Raw genomic sequence first — 14,205 nt, forward strand, 5'->3', positions numbered from 1 at the left:
GCTTTTTTTGTGTGCATTTCAAAATTAGAAGAAAACCGCAACTTCCAGGTGTCTCATCGTGATATAATCTTTAATCCCTATACATATTATTTCCCTCTGTAACACATCATCATTATCAGTTTTAGACAGAACAGACAGATTGGGTATTTTGGTCAGGTCACAATTAAATTAATAAAAATAATCGATAAATAATACAAAAATCTTCCTCACAATCACATAAGAAAGTTCTACATATTGAATACAACAATGTAACAGGACAGTTAAACCATTTTTATCTGTACAAATAGATGTTCACTTTTGTTTTTCCACATATTTCACATACTTTATGATATACTGCACTTTTGGCCAACATTACAGAAAAGCAGAGGGTTACAGGTTTAACCCCAGTTCTCTGAGTCTTTAAAGGTTCATGAGCGTGAGGATGTTCATCTCCAAACCCAGGTCAAATAATATTTGGAGCAGCTTTTATGTTGTTTGGAGTAGTGGTTTTATTTAACTGGTAAATAGAATTTGTCCCAGGTGTGATCCTCAGCTTCAGCAAGTTTCTTTTTCTCTTGCATTCAAGATGATGCTGGCGGACGATATTTATGTTATAAAGCCAACACACTGCACACTTTTACTGCAGAGAAAAATGAAATCAGTTGACGTGAACAAACACTCGAGTAAACAACAATGTCAGGGCTAGGTTTTTTTCTTTCTTTTGTTTAAAAAGCACCTTTTGACTAAGCCTTGGGAACCCATTAGCTAGTCTGTAGACTTAGCTTCTGGCAGAAATGGCAAAGCCCAAGACAATTTGTTTCACATCCTGATCATTGTTTACAAAAAAACCTATCAATTAAAACGCAAAATCTTCCTTAGAAAGAATCCAATTTAGTATACTCAAAGCAACAAGACTTACTTTTGATCCTTGATGGTTGTTCACACTTGGCGATGATTTCCAGAATTTAACATTGTGGTTAACACACCGAGTCTCAGTAAGGTCATAGCTATATCAGAGAATTGTCTTAAATATACACAAGAACTGCCACTCTGTGGACTTCCAGTTTGATAGGGGTTCTATGAGATAGTCCTGGATAACTGGGGAGTTCCCAGTTTAATCTGATTTAATCTTTCTGGGATTTCAAGCATGCAAACTCTTCTCTAAGGATTTCTGGCTCTTACTGTAGATTGTAGAAGTCTATGCAACCTCAGTAAACATTTTCCCAACGAGTTCATGGTCTCAGTCGCTACTTTCAAGTGTTACTGAATACAGCATAGTGTTTATTTTGCAAATTGTGGTCCCTGTTAATGTCAAAAAGGATGAAAGGCTGATAAAGCAAGGTATGGGAGTGGGTGCGGTAGATCCACTCCTCGTTTGACACATTTAGCCAGAAGACACTCAGCTCGAAGGGACTTCACTGAGGGGGGTGGGTAAGGTAACGGTGGCTACGTCCATCTTTTAGACTGTTCGTGCCTCTAGCCAACACCTTTACAAGTGTGTGGGAATTATAAGTTGTACGCAACGGCCAAACAACATGGTGGAAATATTTCAGAATATTCTAGTTTTGCAGCCTGAAGCTCATTAAACTAGCGAACAATTTCATACAGCACTGCTTCTTTATGTTATGCAATAAACCTCTGATAAAACTGACTTGTGTTTGTTTGGTTTGTTTTTAGCTTCGGAGTCAAAAATAAAGGGATAATTTTTTTCCGGGTATTATTATCGTGCGGTCTGACTTAGTCAAAAGCTGCACGTGGCAAACCAAGCCCTGGTCATTCAGCACAGCTTCAGTATAGACACACACATACATATCCACATGCATCCGCAACCTTTCACGCAGCCACACAACGCACTCCCCGCACACATACACCCACAGGAACGGACAGCCAACGTGGTGAAGACTTGATGTCCACGGCGTCTGTTTTCTTTCTACACCCACGAGTCGGGGGAGCCGGTGAACTTGTTCGCCCTGTTTGAAGGCCTCCGTGTGGTGGAGTAGAAGTCCACATAGTTGGTGTTGGCTTTGAATCGGAGCGACTGGGTGGCGTAGCCGTCGGGAGAAGACGGGGTCAGGTGGGCCGGTTCGTCCTCAAAGTGCTCCTCGCCGTAGCCTTGTGGGGACGACAGGTACATTCTGTAGCTGTTGAAGTTCTTCCTGTCGGGTTCGTCGTAGAATGGCTCTGGGTGCTTGGAAAACAATGTAATCAGTCAGTCTATATAAAATCAACCAAACTGAGAAAACATCCTTACCTGGATGATTGAGCACGACATTACTGTATGATGAAACAACAAAAGGCTTCTTACCTGGGATCTTCTCAGATCCTCTCCTGACTGGGAGGAATAGGTCCCAATGAAATATGGGGTTTTCTTCTCTGACCCTGAGGTGAAAAATCCATAAGTAGAGAGTAAAATAAATATAACTCCAAACTGAAATGGTGGTTGTTTGAGAGAAACACCAGTGTGCAGATCCCTGAGGAATGCCACAAACCTGTGTACTGCCGTTTGTGTAAACTGTTGTCTCCATAATATGTGTCGAGTTGCATAGATGACTGGGCCCGCTGATAGTTTGAACTGTGTCTTCTTATCCCGAGCATCGCTGGCGAGGATGTTGCACTACCGCCTGAAAACAAAGCCAACCAGAAAAATAAAACAGTGATATGATTTAAACCAAATCCTGTTTCCCCCCCAACAATCTATTACTGAAATATGATCATCGGTTTGATGTCTCTCACACCTGATTGAATGACGGGGGACATCTGCATTGGGCTGGTGGGTAGGGTCGGCTGAGAGCGGTATCGGTCCCGCTCCAGAGTGGAGACGGGGGTGACAAAGTGGGTGTAGTTCCAGCCATCCTGTTCACATGTACGACAAAAAGAAAATAAAGAGGCATGCTTGTGCACACATGTAGGAGCTCCTGCAGGGTTTCTTTAATATGAATACATACATTTAAAACCTCCCCCCAAAAAACAAAATTGGCTCTATAGAATAGACAAAAGACTTATGGAATTAGGCTATGGATACTGGAAAAAACAAAAAACATCAAACGTTTCCAAGGCTGTTGGAATTTAGATGCTCAAATTGCTGCAGAACCTGCTGGGGGAATGGTTGAGGACCTACATGTACTTAAACTACTGCATTTACGTAGATTTCATCCATTCACCTTCTGCCACAGACCTCCCTGACCACCTCCTCCTGATCTCCTGTGGGGAACAGTATTGTAGGGTCCTTTACCTTACAATATAAATCACCTTGAGGCAACTGTTGCTATATAATAATTTGAACTGAATTAAATTTTCTGTCAGAGAACCATGGCCTCAGACTTGATTCCCACCCCTGTTGCTTCACACTCAACTGTAAACCACCCCAAAGCAAACAGGGGCCATCCCCCGACGGAGCCAAAAGAACCACATAATCTGCAAAAAGCTGAGATGACATCTTGAGACCCTCCACTCTTTGGCTGTTCCTAGAAATTCTGACCATAAAAGTCATGACCACAATTGGTGGCGCAACTGGACCGGAAGGTTTCATCAGTTTGAATCCTGTGCCACAACACTTTTACCGCATAAGAGTTACAGGTTTGTTACGAATTTTGCCTGTGGCTGTAACAGTCAGTGGTGAATTCCTTTATTCTTTGTCAATTTGGCTTTCATAACAGCTGCTGTGTTTAATTGGTAATATCAGTGGCTGCCGTTTCAAATCTGGCTTTCCTAAGAATCATATAAGATGAGACTTTTACAGCATGTGTCATTTATGCAGATCCTACATCATGAGTCATCCTCATGGCACGAAACATGTCCCTTCAGCTGTGAATGTTTCTCCTTTCTTTATAGTTGAAACAGGAAGAGCGATTTATTGAAGCATGTGCAAAAACATGTAAATACAAGCATATAAGGGAAAAACAGTTTGTACCATGCTAACGAGCTGGAAGTCAGTATTTGGTGTGACCACCTTTATTCTTCAGCACAGTCTGAACTCTCTTTCTTGTTATTTCTTTAAGTCGTCTCCAGGAATAGTTCTCCAGGTTTCTTGAAGGACATTCAAAGCTCTTCTTTGGATGTTTCTGCCTTTTGTTCTGTTCTCTGTCAACATGATCCCACACTGCTTCAATAATGTTGAGGTCCGGGCTCCGGGGAGGCCGATCCATGCCTGATAGTGTTCCACTGTGTGTTTTTCTGTCCAGGTATTTATTGCATTGGCAGTGTGTTTGGGATCATTGTGATGATCAGTGCTTGATTTTTTTCCTTTCTTAAGGACATTTTTTCCCAGACACTCTTCATCTGCTCTAGATATATATATATTTTTAGGCCCGATACCTCTTGTTTTGTCCTCCGCTTGTCCCGTCGCTTCAAATTTTTAAAGACTCCACAGTACATAGGTCACTTTTATCACACTTTTATCACAGCAAAACAGCTCTGGGGTTTTGCTGTGGCACTTTGCACAAAATTGATGGAATAATGAAGGAGGAGGACTACCTCCAAAATCTTGAACCTCACCTCTAATCAGCAGCTTCCAACAAATTGAAATGTGGACACAGTTGGATGTTACAGCAGGACAACGATCCCAAACACACATCACAACTGGGTGGCTGTAGCTCAGGCGGTAGAGCAGGTCATCATCTACTGATCGGAAGGTTGGTGGTTCGATTCCTGGCTTCCCCTAGTCTGCATGCCAAATATCCTTGGGCAAGATACTAACCCCAAATTGCTCTCCGATGCATCCATCGTGTATGTGAATGTTACTTAGAAAGCACTTAGAAAAATGTGCTTGTGCAAATGGGTGTGAATGGGTGAATGCACAAGTTGTGTAAAGCGCTTTGAGTGCTCAGAAGAGTAGAAAAGCGCTATATAAGAACCAGTCCATCTACCATTTACTGAGGGATGTGATATGCTGATAGCCTTTTCTTATCTTAGCACCCACATTTTGATAGATGTGACCAAGGGACTCTCATTCCAATGAAGTCAGATTAACAGAAGGGAGTGCACTTCTGAAAGAGACTTTGGATAATGAAGGCCTTGAATGATTACCGTGCCCTGAATTACAAACAGACGATAAGAAAGATAATCAGCATCTCCCTGAAAGAGCCTTTAAATTTCTTGAGGTGTAAATGGAGTTTTAATTCCATCAGTGTGAGTTCTTCCACATGTGTCTGCTCGTACCCACCTGTTTGTAGAGGGTCCTCAGCTCTCTGTACTGCCACAGGGTGTTCAGCACCTGAGCAGCTGCCTTCACAACCTTCATCGAATATCTGTGACACACACAGTATGTAAAATAAAATGAGTTAAACCAGTTAAGGAGTGCCTGATTTTCTATCACCCATCACCTGTCACAGTGGTAGATGTTCATTATAAACGTAGCGAAATGAGTTCAATAATAAAAACATGGAGGTGGTCACGTCTTACCCTTTCCCTCGACCTTTGCTGATATCCACCAGTTTCTCGATGCCTCCGCTGTCGGCTAAAGCTTTGGCGTTCTCCATGTTGCGGCTGATGACTTCATGCAGCGTGCAACAGACTGATGCCACCGTGTCATCTGACAGCACAGTGGGACTGCCGCCAGGCAGCCGGTTCACCAGATCCCGCATGGCGTACTTTCCTGCAGGTGGAGAGACAGACAGAACAGAAGGTCTGGATCTGCTCTTAGCGGATTAACAAACAAGTTTAACAAACAAGAATTGGTGGCACAAGATTGAATTAATGTCGGAGAATTGTAGATTTACAAAAGTTGGGAAGGTCTCTTCGAGCCATTTCAAAACAACTGCAGATTCCAAGATCATCAGATCAAACAATAATAAGTACATGTAATTCAGACGTGTCACCAATTTGCCAGAAGAAGACAAGATGACTCCAGGGCTCAAACCTGTCATGAACTGAAAACATCTGGAACACCAGCGTCACCGTCCACAGCGGAGTGAGTTTTACATTACCATGGACAGAAAGAAGCCCCTGCTCCAATATAGACGAGCCAAATACCTTCTGGAGAAAAGCTTTATAGTCAGAGAAGACAAAGATTGAGCTTTTTGGTCAAAATGAAAAGATGTTTAGAGGAGTAAAGGTACGGCTCTCAAAACCTGAGAACTCTATACCAGCTGCTAAGCATGGTGGTGGTACCATCATGCTCTGGGGCTGTTTTGCTGTGGCACTTTGCACAAAATTGATGGAATAATGAAGGAGGAGGACTACCTCCAAAATCTTGAACCTCACCTCTAATCAGCAGCTTCCAACAAATTGAAATGTGGACATAGTTGGATGTTACAGCAGGACAACGATCCCAAACACACATCACAACTGGGGTTCGAGTGGATACAGCAGGCTAGCATTAAGCTTCAGGAATGTCCTTCCCAAAGTCTCTTACAGTATATATACTTAAGTATATGTTTGAACCTGTATGCATGTATACGTCTGAAATTTGTGCACCCACTTCAGGATTTCATTAACACTGAACATGTGTAAATGTGTAACAGTGCTGTTTATTTGCAGGCAGAGTATTAAGAGATGTTTAGTTTTGCTGAATCAGTTTTAGTGGCCGTCTTTCGTTCCTTTTACTGCAGCTCTATACTTGGGCGTGGCAAGATGCCACAACCCAAGAATGACTGTTCACAGGTAAGCTTTAGGTGTTCACCCTTCCCAGGAGCAGCATTTAGGCATTAGCTCTACTGTGACAAATGGTTGGTTTTTTGTACTGTTTTTATCAATAAATCTCAGCAACAAAGGACCTACACCCATGTGTGTTGATTTCTCCCTAAGACGGCAAACTGAAACACTCCAAGTTGGTGACTTTTGGAGATTTATTTCCCTGGATGATTGAGAATGCATCAAGATGAAACACAAAAGGAAGTTCACAGCTTTTAGCAGCTCCCCCACCCCCTCATCCACACACCCCCACTCCCCTCCCTCCAGAATTCCCAGCTAACAACCTAATATACATATGAATGACTAGCCAATTTAGCTTCCACTTGGCTGAAGCTAAAGCTTAGCTAAAAGCCATTTGGCTGCTCTCCGGGTTTTAAAGGTAGAAAAAGCCAAATGGCAGTCCGTGGTGATGTAAGTGTTAACTGTAATTTGTTTGCAGATAGGAGAGGGCACAAATGTAGGATTGTGTCACCACTAGGGGGCAACGTAATGTCAAAGACTGAGTATGTGCTGGCTTTGAATAAACAGTTGAGGGGTGTGTGTGTGTACCTATCAGTTCCTTGTTGCGGCTGTCCAATGCCATGTTACGCAGAGCGGTGGCGACGGAGCAGACTACCCGGTCGTTGTCCATCCTCAGCAGCTCCACCAGGATGGGAAGGCCCTTCTCCTTACGCACCGCTGCTCGGATGTAGGCCGAAAACTGCACAAATAGAAACAGAGTTTTAAATGCCCCGAAAGGAGTCAAATATTGTTTTTACCCATCAGATTCCTACTGTGACAAACACAAGACTTGACCTGCGATGTCTCTGTTTGTATTCACTGGAGGTTTGAAGTTGGCAAAATAGGACTGAGATGAAAGCTGATGGCTTGTTCTGATGTTCCAAAGAAACAGTTCAGAAAGTCTGGAGAACTATTGCTCAAGAGCGCTTTATAATGGACAAACAAGTCTGGCTGCTTGGTGGCTCAAGACTTTTCCACAGTGTTGTCTATAATTAGGAAAATCTGCACCTTGTGTTAGCCTTAGACGAGGTCTTACCTTCCAGTTTCCTGCAGAGAGGTTCTGCAGGGACCCGGCAGCGCCCTCCAGGGTGGCGGGGTTGGAGCTTTCAGCCAGCAGGTTGAGGTACGGCTTCACCACCATTGGGTGCCACAGCAGCTCTGCTCCTCTCAGAGACTGGGAGAAACCCGGGACTGTCCCGACACCGTCCCACTGCGACAAACGCACCAAGGCACAGAAAGTGAAGTCGAGTTTGTATAATTGGGAGTGCTTAAACTGCTTAAAGGGCGATTCCTCTAAGGGTTGCTTGATCCAGGAGAGGGAAAATTTTATTTACATAAACTCTTTACATAAAAACAAGCACCTAAAACCAGCTTAGAATCAATAACTAACCCACGGAGCAGCCAATTCATTTCTCTTTATCCAAATTATACAATGATTCAGTTCAGATGGCTGTAAACAGAATATATTTGTGGAAAAATTACCTTCATTTTCCCTTATTTGCTTCCGTCCTTCCTTTCTGGGTTCATTTCAGAGGTTTTGATTTCTCGTTATGATTTGTATAACCTAATCAACCAATCAATAAAGAAGCTGTTCCCATGATGAGTCTCCACAGCAGATCGTCTGCCTCCGTCTCATCCTGTCTCTATCATCTTCCTCTGTCACACCAACTATGAAGCAATCCATGAAGCTTCTCTGTGGTCTTCCTCTTTATCGCCTGCCTGGCAGCTAAGAACTTTTGAAGATTTCAGTTTTCAGTTTAAATCTAGAGCTACAAGGACCCGTCATGGCTCATATTTGCTTTCACTTGCTGACGAATACAGAGGACAGCAAACCTTACAGCTGTGCGGTTGCCCAGTTTTCCTGTCGGGATAAATTATATGAAGGCAAAAGGTGAGATTTTTGTGGTTTCTGTTGTGGATCAGTCCCACTGCATTCAGAGTCCGTTTGGAGGGCAAAAGGTTTAAATATTCTGAAAAAAATAAAACACCATCCAATAGCTTTTTAAAGATCTATCTGCACTCTGACCCCAGCAAACAGATCAGGGTACATTTTTGACTGCGCCAGGTATAAACTGGAGGGTTCCCTGAGATCACCAGACTAGCTTTTGAGTTCTCAGATTGCTCAACAGGTAACTGCTCTTATACACATCTTGTATATTTTTAGTACTTTTAAAGCACATAAACATCTTTTCATGCTTTAAAAGAATGCCTGTAAAAGGCCTCAGTCGTACCTTGGAGTCGGGCCAGCCGCCTCTCTTCCTGCCACGCCTCCTCTTGCCCCAGCAGAGGTAGTCCAGCTCCTTGGCTGGGGAGGAGAACCCCAGCAGGGTGTCCAGCTCCTGGTTGCCGAGGAGGCGAGAGGAGGGCATCTCCATCTCCAGGCGGTACGAAAGGTTCCTCAGGGTGCAGACGCTGTTCTCCACTATCTGAAAGTAAAAATGAGAACTGAGCATTTCTTTTGTTTCTGCCTCTTCTTCTGTGTTTCCTGCTAATGAAACCTGATGGTGGTGCTAGAGGAAAGTTTTCACATAAAATCAAACATTAGACATCTGCTCTGCAGAGCTCTTGTTTCAGCCTGTGGATGGTGCAAAAGGTTTATTTCTGTTATATGATGTTTTGTCTGTGCAAGTAGTTTAGAATTTTCAGACCACTGACATCGATGTTTTATTGCTTAAGCTATTTATTTCTATTTGTTAGCTAAGGTAGCTGGGACACTACATCCTCTTCTTGTTTGCATGATGATGATATTATGCCACACGTCTGCAACACTTCTGTGCTGTAGTTGTATTTTCTGTACTGAACATGTGATGCCCTTGGATGTTTCCCCAGTTTGCTTGTTATCGTGTTTTAGAGGTTCAAGCTTTATATTAACTTTTAATATCATTATTAAAAGGTCAGCGTCTTTTATTTTCATATCAATGAATCTTTTGTGAACTACAGATGATCATTAAGCCTATACAGCTATATATATATAATTTTTTTTTTTTTTTTACTTGGTGGTGATAGCCACAAACACCTATGTTTGATTCTTGAAACACATTTTTCTGTTCCTAGGTTTTCAATTATAGGAACTATTACCACAGCAATAGTACTTAGTAGTAAAAGTACTTATGGATCTATCTGTGAAGTGTTGAAGGGTTATCAACTGAAGATGAACACAGGCCAGGGTTCACTTCCATGCAATACCAATTTGTACCACAGGATGGTGCAAGTGAGTCAAGTAAGCATTTAAAAAGATTTGCCTACATTTCAATCCATTATTGTATTAGTAATTTAAAATCAGGTGGTGCCTAAAAACAAACAGCAAATGCTAAACATCAGCACACCCCTGAAAACATTTCATCACACCCACTGGTAAAACGTTGCACCCTGGTGGTCAAAATTGTAGTTGAATTTATGAATGCATAACATCTAAACACATGTATAGTACGTTTATGTGGCCTGGCCACGTACAATCACATATAATGGTAACTAAGTAACTGACAGGGCATCCTTATAACAGCAGTCTCAGTAGCTGTAGTTTGCACATACTGCAGTATGTGAGTATTGAGGGATCAGATTCAGGTCCCCAGAGTGCGGTTCCAGCTGTGTCTGGGTCAGGTTAAGTTGGGATGACTCTCTCGGGGATAAACTGTGACAAAACATGACTCACACACTCATGTGCATCTTTGTGTGTTTGTGCTTTGCTGCACCTTGCTGTCGTAATCGGAGGTGTTGACGCAGGCTCTGAGGACGTGGAGCAGCGAGTCGACCAGACCTTCACAGCACCGCAGCTGACTCCTCGCCTCTTCCCCTGCTGAGCTCAGGTTCCTGACACACACACACACACACACACACACACACACACACACACACACACACACACAGGAAACACATTAATTCAGACTCAGGTGCAGTGTGTGGATTCCCCCACTGGGTGGCTTCAAACCTGCCTGGATACAGTAAAGAAGGGAGCTGATCCTCCAATAGGAACCTCCAGCTGCTGCTAATGGAAAGCTGCCATGAGAAGACTGCACAACAGCAGCAAAGAAATCCCACAATGCATTTCCATACCATCAACCTACAGCCTCACGCCAGTCTAAGTGAAGCAAAGTGCCCGAGGCTCGCGTGCACGCGCCGCTTCCCCACAGCACTTCAAAGCTGTTTGAGACACGTCGTGCAGTTTTCTGCTTCAGGGAGCACACCTGGACTGGAAGTCTCCACTCAGCAGTTTTGAAGTTTTGTGTTTGGTAAATAAATCTACAACTAAGGGAAGTATTGCATCCTTAAGACCTGACTCTTGGTGTTACCTTACAGGTACGGTTTCTCCCCTACTAACAACGGAGACACACGAGAGGTAGATAAAAGATTTAGCCACTCATGAAACAGATCACATACTGAAAAGAGTCTTAATGCATCAGGAGATTCATGTTTTACTTGCACTGTTGCTTTACATAAAATTACAGTGCTTCAGAATTTGGTGAAAAAAGTTGGATTACAATGTGATGCACTGAGTAGCTTCTTATTTCTTCAACAGCCACGTCTGGTTGTGGAAAAAGTGTTAGTGCAAGTCGTAAAGCTCAAATTATTGAGAAAGCAGCTGAAACGACTGTTTCTAAAGCCCGGAAGGAGTGAGGTGACCCTTCATGTCTGAGGACAAAATGAGGTCTCAGTGAACATTTCCACGCGCACAATTCAATTCAATTTTATTTATATAGCACCAAATCACAACAAAAGTCACCTCAAGGCGCTTAAATTAAATTAAAAAGAGAACTTGAGAGTTTGGGACTGAACAGCCCTGTAGCCTTAAAAACTAAATATCGGCGAGGCTAATCGGAAAAAAGAAAATGTCAGCCTGCTTGGGAGTAGAGGCTGGACTCTGGAAAAAGGTCATGTGGTCTGACGAGTGCAGATTTACTCTGTTCCAGAATGATGGGTGCACTGGGGTAAAAGGAGAGGCGGATAAAGTGATGCATCCGCCTACAGCACAAGCCTGTGGGGGTGGTGCTATAATTTGGAGTTGGATCGACCTCAGAAGATGAGGTCAGCTGATTACCTGAACACACCGAACAACCAGGATGTTTTTTCTTTCCATGACGGCATGGGCATGATCCAACATGTCAATCGCAGGATTCATCACACTCAAAAGAAAAGAACGGTTGGAAGTATTAATCGCTATCGCTGGACTACTTTAATGTTCAAGAAATCTTCAGCAGCAATCCGGTCGTTAAGTGATGACGCGACGAATCCTACTTCCGGGCCTAAAGTAGTCTGCGTTTAATATGGCTTTTGTGTTGTTAACATGTTTAATGTTATGTATTTTCTTCTATTTAATCTCAAAAAGCTCCTAAAACAGTCAGTGATCCCCGTTGACCTCCCTCGGCTTTTATTACCGCTAATCATTTATTTAAGCTCAGTTTTTAAAACCTTAGGATGTAACTACAGCCCAGCCCATGCAGCAGTATATGAATGACTAAGCTCGTATTGTGGATGGATTATCTCAGTTGTTCTCCTGGCTGAAGTTTGGTCCTTTTACAGCATCCTGCCATGCGATTACATTTGTTCCTGACCACCGAGAACACTCACGTTAACTTTTATCGAGTGGAAAAAAAGTTAGCTTGTTTATATTATGCTAACATAGCTGTGTCGCTAGCGGTCACGTAGCACATCATTATATACCAGCTAGCCCAACTTCAGTAACCCTACAAACGTCGCTGCTGTTTAGTTTTCTGTCTTCATTTATGCTGGAAGTGATAGCAGAGCTGTACGTTTTAATTTGTTTCCAAAACCCCGCAGTCAGGACATGCTATATTGTATTTAGATAGAAGCTAGCGAGCTAACTTCCTGCTAACTTCTAACTCCGTTAAATGTCATAAATTCCGTTTTCATGGATGCCTGGATGTTAAACTCAATTGTTACACTTGGTAGAGCAGAACGCTGATTATTTTATTAAAGATGAGAGACTTTAGACAGTTTTTCAACTCTCAGTAATGCCATAGTGATCGTTTGATATATGGACCTGCAGCAGAGTTTAGGCCCAGACACGGCTAGTGACGTCAGACTTAACGACCGGATACAGTCAGCAATACTGGCCTTGTATTTACTTGATATCAGATGGATACCAAACATTTGCACTATGGCAGAGCGCTACTTTGCGGTAATATTTAGGACATTTAACACCAGGATTTGTTGACTGCTTTTGTTGTAGCAGATGAAGATGGTGCAGGTGGTGACATAAAATAAATGCGTGGGCTGTGACAAACACGTCAAGCTGTGCACTGATGGAGCTTCCACATGCTGTCTGCCATGAAGAAGAGAGAAAAGGAATGAAAGACAAAAAGCACCTTCATGATCATAAAACATCTCAGCCATATTCAAATCGTTCCATCATGCCTTCACACTGAAATGAGCTCAGATAATGTGAGATATTCTCGACCTACGTGGATTAAAGGACAAAGCCCTTAACAAAATATCAAGAGTTGTGAATCGTGATCACAGAAAGAAAAATGTTTGGCATATTAATCATCGCACACTAGCTTTAACCTTCGCGTGGGCGGTAATAATGCAAGCAGATTGTTTACATCTGGTGCTCTTTGCAGAACGTTTAGCAGAAGTGAGCATTAAAGTGCCACGATAGAAAGAAACAAGGCTGTTTTCTTTGTGGAAGCACGTCACGCGGGATTCGGTTTGGTAAATAGGAATGCCTTTTCTGCCTCCTGTCCAGCAGCGTGAACAGAGATCATCAGACCTTCCTCCCCTCGGCACCTTTCCCCTACAACTGAGAACAAACAGCCTCCAGAGGAAGCTCACTGTAGTTGTTTGTACTGACAAATGTGATGCGAAATCTCTACACAACACAGATTAATATCGTCACATTGATCATCCTGTTAATGCTATTGGCTGAGTCCTTAAACGCAAAGTGGTGACTAGTCCGATTAATCTCAGTATGCTAATTGGATGTTAGAGGGTTGAAAGCACTTCCTGTGTGTGTGTTTATATGTAAAAATGAAGGCATCCACCCTGCAGGTACCAAACCTTTAATAATGTTTTTAATTTTTAAGGTTTTATGCATCAACATGTAATAAAAATCTTAAAATTATGTAAATACAACTTCAGATGAATAACAATACCCTGATAAACCTCACATTTCAGCAGCCTGTGGAACCACCTTAACAGTTAATGGTTTTCTGTGTGACTTTATCAGTTACATCATTTTGGAGTTACTTTGGCCCAGTCTTCTTTACAATGTTCCTTCATTTCATGTGTTTATGCACAGCTCTCTCAACTCCCCACCACAGCATTTCAGTCAGGTTGACATCTGGACTTTGACATTGCCACTGTAACACCTGTTGCAGACACGCTGCTAAGCTTGGGATCATTGTCCAGTTGCATCATTCAAAGGTGCCAATATATTTATTCGCTCATCGTCGCTCACTCATCACACATATGCACCCATTTATTGCTGTTGTTAAGGCGCAAGAAGCCGCTGCAGTATTCTCCTGAACAGCAGGAGTCACCACTCAATATTGCGCCATATGCGCTGAAACAGGAGGAGAAAAGTCAAAATCGGAAGCATAGTCTGATGGTCGATGACTGCAACGTGGCCAAATCAAGGCA

The 14,205-nt window shown here is 42.7% G+C and overlaps 1 protein-coding gene across 7 annotated transcripts in view; it reads right to left on the bottom strand.

The window, feature by feature from the left end:
* Positions 1–51: 51 nt before the first annotated feature.
* Positions 52–14,205, bottom strand: part of LOC113016737 (plakophilin-4-like) — an 80,451-nt gene continuing 66,297 nt past the window's right edge. For all 7 annotated transcript variants that reach the window (XM_026159808.2, XM_026159805.2, XM_026159806.2 and 4 more), the window contains 10 exons: positions 10,302–10,419; positions 8,841–9,035; positions 7,646–7,819; positions 7,159–7,309; positions 5,380–5,572; positions 5,141–5,225; positions 2,715–2,832; positions 2,469–2,600; positions 2,285–2,358; positions 52–2,167 (listed from right to left, as the gene is read on the bottom strand). In XM_026159808.2, the coding sequence (XP_026015593.2) occupies positions 1,910–2,167; positions 2,285–2,358; positions 2,469–2,600; positions 2,715–2,832; positions 5,141–5,225; positions 5,380–5,572; positions 7,159–7,309; positions 7,646–7,819; positions 8,841–9,035; positions 10,302–10,419 (1,498 nt within the window). In that variant the 3' untranslated portion in view covers positions 52–1,909. The remainder of the gene's footprint in view (positions 2,168–2,284; positions 2,359–2,468; positions 2,601–2,714; positions 2,833–5,140; positions 5,226–5,379; positions 5,573–7,158; positions 7,310–7,645; positions 7,820–8,840; positions 9,036–10,301; positions 10,420–14,205) is intronic.

Source organism: Astatotilapia calliptera, chromosome 23, assembly GCF_964374335.1.
Source record: "Astatotilapia calliptera chromosome 23, fAstCal68.1, whole genome shotgun sequence".
In the NCBI taxonomy this organism is placed as follows: Eukaryota; Metazoa; Chordata; class Actinopteri; order Cichliformes; family Cichlidae; genus Astatotilapia; species Astatotilapia calliptera.